The 9,076-nt window shown below is 35.9% G+C and overlaps 1 protein-coding gene across 3 annotated transcripts; it reads left to right on the top strand.

Moving 5' to 3' along the window:
- Window positions 1–6,161: 6,161 nt before the first annotated feature.
- Window positions 6,162–7,185, top strand: LOC149160492 (uncharacterized). 3 transcript variants are annotated; one of them, XM_089434692.1, is made up of 4 exons: window positions 6,162–6,424; window positions 6,548–6,591; window positions 6,667–6,726; window positions 6,828–7,185. In XM_089434692.1, the coding sequence occupies exons 1-4, from the start codon at window positions 6,300–6,302 to the stop codon at window positions 6,941–6,943; spliced, it is 345 nt and encodes a 114-aa protein (XP_089290818.1). In that variant the 5' UTR covers window positions 6,162–6,299; the 3' UTR covers window positions 6,944–7,185. The 3 variants fall into 3 exon arrangements, with proteins under 3 accessions (XP_089290818.1, XP_089290819.1, XP_089290817.1); XM_089434693.1 differs by having other exon boundaries at window positions 6,162–6,440; XM_089434691.1 differs by having other exon boundaries at window positions 6,548–6,726.
- Window positions 7,186–9,076: the final 1,891 nt, after the last annotated feature.

Below are 9,076 nucleotides of genomic sequence, written 5' to 3'. Positions count from 1 at the left end.
ATAAAAATCATGCAGGAGCCCTAGAAAAAGACAACTGCTTTCAACCTAAACCAAGGCTGGTCAAAAGAAATTGAGAGCTAGTCCAACCTTCGGCTCAGAACATTTAATGCCTTTGCCTCGACGCAAGTCGAGCTGATGCGTCGAACCCATTAGTTGGGAAAAAGGTTGGTCGGTTGAAGTAAACCCAGGTTGGTCGAAAGAAATTGAGGGCTAGTCCAACTTGTCTCAGGCTCGAGCGGGTTTTGGTTTATGCAACAATATTTGATGCTGCTAAACATTCATTTATATGCATTTATAAAACGTTGTTTATATTCTTACTGGCTAACGCATATGTGTATGGTTATGCAGGGGAGAGTGTTAACTCTTTGTTAGATCACATATGCATTTATGGTAGTAGTTGCAGATATGTGTTTATACCAAGAAGATGCAAACTCGTATGCATAATGATGAGGTGACGTGACTCTGTTCAGAGGTTCAGGAATTTTTGCACCTTTGTTATACATGCTAATGCGATGATGGAAGAGTCCAACTCTGCAAATTATAATAGTAGAGGTATGAATAACCAACATTTTGAAATGCTTACAGATCATAACAGAGTTAAAATGCTTATTCCTTCCTGAACATTTGTACCTATGATTGAGGCCACCATTTACCTTCTTATACCTTCTTATTCAACATTGAAAGCATCAAAACGAAAACAAAAACCTTGTTTTCCAGTTTTTCCTTCCTGCAATTTTAAATTACAATTTTCTTCTTTCCTAAACATATTTAGGTATGATTGAGGCCACCATTTTTTCCTTCGACCATTCTCTCTTTGTACATTTGCACGAAGTCCATTCTCTCTTTGTATATTTGTACAAAGTTATGTAGTCTATGACATCAATGCCAGGGAATAATACAGTGAATAGAGATAAAGTGATTTGCAAGTATAAACAAGAAATAAAACCTAGAAAATGTAAGCATGTATTGCTATTGCTTTTTTGTAATTATAACAAAATCACTGGTGATTGATATTTTTACTCTAGCTCTTTTACTATATATTGAATAATTGTTAAAATTTGAACATACCTTTCAGTGTGTTGGTTTCAGTTTTTCCACTGTCTTGGTTTTTGTTTTTTTCTTTGAACACCGTTGAGCTTGCCATGAACACTTTTGAGCGACTTTTGGGATTTCTTTTTTCTTTGAAGACTGTTGAGCTTGCTATGAACACTTTTGAGTGACTTTTGGGACGCTATGAATACACTGCTACTCAGAATCTGAGTGTTTAACTCCATTCTACAATTGACAAGATGACACTCTACAAATTCTAATGTATCTGTGTGAACTATATTTGCAGGAAGCAAAAGAACCACTCCAGAATTTTTGAATCACTCCGCAAATTCCTCCGCAAGTACCTGGAGGGCATGAAAAAAATGCAACTAGGGTAGAGGAAGAGGGGTTAAGAATCTGTAGAGCTTGAAGCTCATATGGTGGCAGGTGTACAATGGTGGCAGAGCTTGAATGAAGATGAGGCAGGGTGACTGAACACATTGTTGTGAAGTGATAAATGGTGAGAAGAAGGCGACTGAGAGCATAGACACCTAGACACCTGGACTGCATGCAATCTATGCGTGTCTCTTACCATATACAGCCATACCTCGAACTAGTTATCCAAAGTTTTATGAAAAGCATAGAGTCGAGCTTGCCAAACTGTTTATCCTAAGTTTTAAGAAAAGTACATAGTCGAGCCCCAAACTCTTTATCCTAAGTTTTGAGAAAAGTATACAGTCGAGTCGGCAATAAGAGGTCGAAACAAAAACATTGGATAAAAGTTCGTTTGTACGGGAATATATTATTTGGTCAAAGTGATTTAATAGCTCGTCAACGATCGATCGAACACAATAGTCCCTTCTATGCCGGAGGCAGGGACTAATAATATAAGGGAAGATATAAGCATGTGTACAGGAGTTAAAATTAGAGTAGATATTATTAGTTTTCAAAAAGAAAATTGAACGATCTTTCTATGAGTTTTTGTGTTTATTTATTTTTCTATTCTCAAACCATTCAAGTGATTTGAATTATTAGAGGTTCAGTTCTATTGTATTCCATTGCCTAGTTTTATTGTGAGTTATTTATTTGTTTAATTGTGTGGTTTCATCCTCTATTCATGCAACTGATATAAATAAATAAAAACTCGAGATTTGAAAAGGTACATAGTACGAGATGTGTATTATGCTTTAAGTTTGAAATATAATCTTTTTGGTATTTGGAAATTTATTAAAAAAGAAGAAGGATATAATGTAATTTTTAAGAGAGGTGATTATTTTATATATAATAAATCGTCTAGTAAGATGTTAACTGCAACAGTAAAAATAATGAAGAATAAAATGTATTTTCTTGCCATCAAATATAATAGACGGAATAACTCATTTGCTCAAAAGGAAATTTATGAGAATATTTTTCTATTATGGCATTTGAATTTAGATCAATTACATTTTCATGGATTTAAACTATTACACTAGTAAAATATGGTCAAGTGACTGTCACCCAATTAAGATCCAACCAATTTATGTGAGACATGCATTCTAGCAAAGCAATAAAAATACATTTTTCCTAAGGATGTCTCATAGAGCAAGGGCCCCATTGCAGCTTGGTCATAAAAATCTATGCGGTCTAAAACAAACCTAATTACTTGAAGGAAGTTACTATTTCTTAACTTTCATAGATGATTATAGTGCAATACTTGGGTCTATTTTCTTGCAAAAAATTATGACATAGTGTAGATAATTCAAGGTAATGGTAGAAAAGAAAAGTGATCATTAGATTAAAGTGTTAAGATTAGATAGAGGAGGTAAGTATGATTGAAAAGATTTTCATAACCTCTGCAAGCATCATGGGATCAAAAGATAGTTCACAACAATGTACAGATTACAACAAAATGGTATAGCTAAGAGGAAGAATAGAGCCAAAATGAATATGTCTAGAAGCTTGTTAAAGGCAAAACATTTGTCAATTTTTTTATGGAGAGAAGCAATAGCTTGCTAACTTTATGTTTTGAACAAATATCCCACTAAAATTATAAACAACAAAGTTCCATGAAGTGTGGAATACTTCACGGTATTTGGTTGTGTGGCATATGCTCATGTGGCCAAAGAGTTGCGAAGGAAGCTAGATTATAGAAGTGGAAAGTGCATTTTTATTGAGTACAGTTATCACTCCAAGGCATATAATTTTTTTAACTCAATAAGAAATAAATTGTCAATTATCAAATATTTAAAATTTAAAGAAAATGAAACATGGGTTAAACATGGGATGGAAACATTGACAAATCTATAATAGTTGGAGAAACAATACCTTAAGTAGAAGACAAGGCAAAGGAATAATTTGTTAAAAGAAGATAGCAAGGTTCACAAACCCAATCATCAATTAAAAGTACTCCAAGAAATCCAAGACACTCTATTCAAGGTGAATCATTTAGTCTAACTACTTAGTCTACTCCTACTACTCAATCAAGTAGTGATTCTAATCCTACAATTGATTCCTTAAGGTTTAGAAAGAGTAGAAGTTTGAGAAAATTTTATGAAGGCTTATATGTGAATTTAAATTTTGCATTGTTTACTTGTCAACCCATATGTTTTGAAGAAGCAACAAAAAATAAAAATTGGGACAAAGCAATGCATGAAGAGATGGATTCCATAAAGAAGAATGATACATGGGATTCAGTAGAATTTCCTAAAGGTAAAGATTGCACAACTATAAAATGGGTTTATAGAATAAAGCTCAATGAGAAATGTAAAGTTTAAAAGTATAAAGATAGATTGATAGCAAAAGTTTTTTCATAGCAATGTAGAAAGGATAATGGTGAGACATTTATGTCAGTTACAAGTTTAGATACAGTTAAAGTTGTCTTAGTCATAGTACATAAAAACATGTGCAAAGTTCGTTAGATGGATGTCAATTCAGTGTTGTTAAATGGAATTTTTGAAGAAAAAGTGGATCTAGAGCAACCATTAGTATCTTTGATAAATGGGCACAAAGAGAAGATATACATGTTGAAAAAATATCTCTATGGACTTAAGCAAGCTCCTAGAGCTTGGCATAGCACGATTGGTTCATATGTGATTTGTGGTGAATTTAGCAAAAAAACAATGATCCTACATTGTATGCAAAGGTGAGTGAGCAAGAACAAATTCTAATTATTTGTTTGTGTTGATAATATAATCTTCGTGGGGAATCTATTAGTAGAAAAGTTTAAATTCGCTATGAGGCATGAATTTTCAAATGCGAAATGAATGAGATTCCTTCTTGATATGTCCTGGATGTGTTGAAGAGGTCCGGGATGATGAACTATAAACTAACAAATTACAGTATGAAGAAATCTTAGTAAAATATAAATAAGATCCAACATAAATCTAACTCTACTAAAAAGATTGGTTGATAGTCTTATGTATCTTATTAACACTAGAGTAGACATTATATATATTGTTAATTTTATTACCAAATTCATGGAGTCTCCAAAAGATTCTCATTAGCAGAATGAAAAAAGAATTCTAATATATATAATATATTATAGTGTAACATTAACGATAATATCGCTGTGATGACTGATTTTACAATTATTACAAATGACTAAAAGATTACTTCAGTATATATCTTTCATCTTCTTTTAAGTTAATTGTTACAATCTCATTATTTGAAGTAGATAATTAGTAACAACAACAACAATTTAATTACATGGATTATTGGGTGATCTATAAAAAAGAATACGACCAACTAAAAAGTGTACCTTATTAGTAGATATAGTAAAGCATTGTAAGCATATTGATATCACATATCACTTCATTGGTAAATAATGTAAAAATCTATTGTAATCTTGTAAATTAAAAGAACAATTCACAAAGCCACCAACCAGAATTGTATTTGAGTTTCATGGACAAAATTTAAAGATGGTAAGCGGTTAAAGCATACATAGAAATAATTACTCCCAATTAATTTTTAATTTTTCGTAGTCTACTCAAGTCTAAATTAAAAAAAGAAAAAGAAAAAGTCTAACATGTGTTCAAGATCTAAAATAGGAGTAGCCATTATTAGCTCTCTAAGTGCTTTCGCAATTTGGTTTCCTCCTGTCCATCGATTCATAAGGCGACGACTACGACTATTTCATCAAATTACGACTATTTGACCAAATTAGATGAATATTTGTTATTTGGTTCACTCATTGCTCCAGGGAAGCATAACCAGTCGATTCTTTCACATCAGCTAAATTTCTCCTTAGAGCAAATGAATCCGATGTAATACATAGATGAACGTATATTTAGAATACTTGGATGCAGGATAATGATTTTTCTTATCTGGTATTGCCGTTGGCGTCTCTCACTCCCGAGGTCCAACCCAATTTAGAAGGCGGCGACGACCACTAATTCATCACATTAGATGACTCCTTTTTATTTGATTCATTCATTGAGCCGAGGAAGCACGGCCAAATCACTAGCTAAATTTTTCGCCGGAACGAATGAATGGATCTTAATATCACACGAATGAATGGATCTTAATGAGAGGAGTACTTACGTAAACATCACACGACAATTACTTTCACATGTGCTAAATTTCTCCATGGAACGAATGAATGGATCTTAATATACACTCCAAGAATCCTGATCTGTGGAAACATCAAACATTAATTACTTTCACATGCGCTACATTTCTCCGTGGAACACAAGAATTTATTTTAATATACGCTCCAAGAATTCTATATCACGCATCAATTTCTCCGTGGAACAAATGAATTCTGACCCATGGAAACATCAAACCTCAATTATTTCTCCGTGGAAAAAATGAATTGATCTTAATATACACGCAATTCGATATCACCCATCAACTAATTTCACATGCGACGAATTTCTCCATGGAACAACTGAACGGATCTTAATATACATTCCAAAAATTCTATAAAGGAGAGGTTATTAAGAGGAGTTTGACCCACGGAAATTATGGGACCAGCCCGTACTTTGGTTTATGACTCTTATTGATATCAATCAGGCGTTATGATTAACAATGTGTTATTAACAATAATGTGGAATTATTCGACTTATGATTAAACACTAATCAAATGTTAATCAACTGATATTTCTCAACGTTAGCTGGAGCATTTATGGTAGCTCTTAATGTGGTGGCTGAGCTGTACTTACCTCGATTCTTGTTTCCCGCTCATTGAACTTGGCAAAACCCTTGGCATTTCAGCATTCGGTCACTTTGGTTTTTCACTCTGCATGGTGAATACAGTGAGGGTTTAGTCTGTAAGAGAATTTTTTTGGCTGTGGATGGTTGGAAACGAGCTGCCTGCGCCGGCTATGGGCTCCGCTACTTGTTGGTGTGGCTTTGTCGCTTGTTTTGATGACTGGTTTGCTCGGCTCCTTGGCACAGAATGGTGGTTCTGTTTGCTTGCGTGAGTGAATGCTACAGTATGTTCTTGTGTGGTTGCTTGACTTATATTTGCTCCAATGTTATTGTTTTTTTTTGTGGTCATTCTGCTGGTTAGAGTTGATTAATGGTGTTGTGCATGCTACAGATCACACTTACGGTGGCCTCCTCTTGCTCGCAATTTCTCTCAAGGTAATTTATTCGTCCATGATTTATTTTACTCCTTCTATTTTTCTGGTTCTAATGAAAATCGTTCCTCGGTCTCAGGTGGTCACCGAGGTTTGTGGCTCAATGGCTTGCGTTCTGTCCGCGCTGCTAATCCTCCAGGTAAAGGAAAAAAACTCTCTGTGTGTGTACAGTTCTTCGTTGCTTTTCCCTTTCTCTGTTGATAGTTGGGCTAACAACCTTGCCCTGTTTCAATTTCGCAGGTCGGGGGTTTGCTATTGGGCGTGCTTGGTATGAACGCCACGGCCCTCTCCCGGTAGGCTCTGCCACTGTTTCAACTTGTTTTAATGGCCAGTCTCTGTCGTTTAGGTTGATTTGAGTCTCAGTACTTGTTTGCTTATGCGCCTCTGTCATCACTATGCGACCTGGGTTATTTGGCACAAACCCTTGTTTGATTCTGTAAGGTTTGTAATTATACAATGTTTATAAGAGATTGTTTGAAAGTATGTTTGAAACCCTCATCTAGGGTTTTACTGGTTCGTTTGGCTCATTAGTTGTTCGTTGGGTTATACCTGGACTCTGTCATATGTATACAAACATTTCATTTTTGTAATGAAAGGAATTACAGTGGAATTCGTTTGCATTTGTTACCTCTGTCCTGAATGTGGTTACTCGGCGTTTGTTTTCTCGTTCTGCACTGAATTTATTCGAACTGTGCCTGGTTATTTTGGTTATGGACTCCGTTTGTTGTTTGCCAGCCTTCGTGCTGGGAGTTCTCGTGCAATTTCCTTTGCTTGGCTTCTGTTATTTAGAAGAGAAAATAAATGAAAGAAATATGCATGCACTGTATCTGCTTATTATAGGTTATTCGATGACTAGGAAAACGTAGATAAACATGTCAATGATGTTACAAATGGATTCAAAATGAAAGAAAATTCTTCTCTGTCTTCTATTATTGTATGCGTATGCTGAACCCCTCAGAATGATTTACAATTTTCATTTGTACTTTTCGTCCACAGTTATCTGAACTGTGCATAGTTACTTTTCAGTTTTTATTCTATTAGTTACATAACTATTTATGCATTTGGTTCTGCTTGCACTGCAAGATTTTACATTTGACATGATTGTCTTTTTTTCTAAAATGAAAGAAACAGTTATAAAACAATTATTCACTAAAGACAGACAATTGTGACAGTGACCCTAACTAACTAGACTGTTCCCTAACTAATACTGAAATTAAAAAGAAACAAATTCCTACATTCTGCTTTGACTAATTAAACATAAAGAAACCAAACACTGATAAAACTTTCCACCTTGGTGGAGACCAACACCCGGTCATGGTGCCCTTAGCTGGATGCTCCTACATTAGGCTCTTGGGGTAAAAAGAAATCATGACTCCTGTCCATGAGCTTCTTGACTGAATAACCCGCCTGCTCTATCTGCCTGGCATCAAGCCACAAACTATCCTCAATAGGATAGTTCTTCCACTTGACCAAATATTGCATATACTCTTTCCGCCAAGTTTGTTTGGCCACCTGAGTGTAAGCTGTGTAAGCTGTGTGGTTCTGTCTTCTTCTGGATCAACAATGTATGGAAACAGGTCTGCCACATTAAAGATGGGCGAAATGCCTATTCCTAGTGGCAGCTGTATTTCGTAGGCATTCGCTGAAAATTTCTGGAGGACTTTGCAGGGACCTATCTTCTTGTACTTCAGTTTGTTATATGCACCTCTAGGGAAGTGTTCCTTGCGCAAATGCGTGAGGACTTCATCCCCCACATTAAACTGCACTTCTCTCCGTTTCAAATCTGCTTGCTGCTTGTATTTTTTACTGTTGTCCTGCAATTTAATTTTCACCTGCTCATGCAAATCTTTCATCGCGTTAGCGAAATCTTCCCCATCAGCACTTTGTCTTTCCTATTGTCCTAGATCTCGCAACTCATGCACTCCATGAGGATGCATGCCATACAAGATCTGAAAAGGATTGTAACCCGTGTTGCGATTGGGCGAGTCGTTATAAGCGAACTCTACCTGGGCAAGTACTTGATCCCACATTCGCAAATTTTCACCAATCAAGCTTCGTAGCATGTTCCCCAGACTCCTGTTTACCACCTCTGTTTTCCCATCAGTCTGTGGGTGATATGTAGAGCTAAAACTTAACTGTGTGTCCATCTTCTTCCACAGGGTGCACCAAAAGTGCCCTGTAAACTTCATGTCCCTGTCAGAGAGAATGGACTTAGGTAAACCATGTAGCCTGACAATCTCTGTAAAAAACAAGTGGGCCACGTGAGTGGCATCGCTGGTCTTTCTGCAAGGGATGAAATGTGCCATCTTTGAAAACTGGTCCACTACTACCATCACCGAATCATAACCCCACTGTGTCCTTGGTAGACCCAAGATGAAGTCCAAGCTGACTGAGTCCCACGGTCTACTTGGAATGGGCAATGGCGTGTAAAGTCCCGTATTTTGACTGTGTCTTTTTGCCAACTGACACACTTTACATCTGGTCACAAA

The sequence above is a fragment of the Pinus tabuliformis genome, chromosome 5_2 (genome assembly GCF_031772625.1).
Source record: "Pinus tabuliformis cultivar Carrire ecotype Pingquan chromosome 5_2, CPIR1, whole genome shotgun sequence".
In the NCBI taxonomy this organism is placed as follows: Eukaryota; Viridiplantae; Streptophyta; class Pinopsida; order Pinales; family Pinaceae; genus Pinus; species Pinus tabuliformis.
The sequence above is the reverse complement of the archived record's forward strand: the minus strand, read 5'-3'. Positions and strand labels throughout refer to the sequence as shown.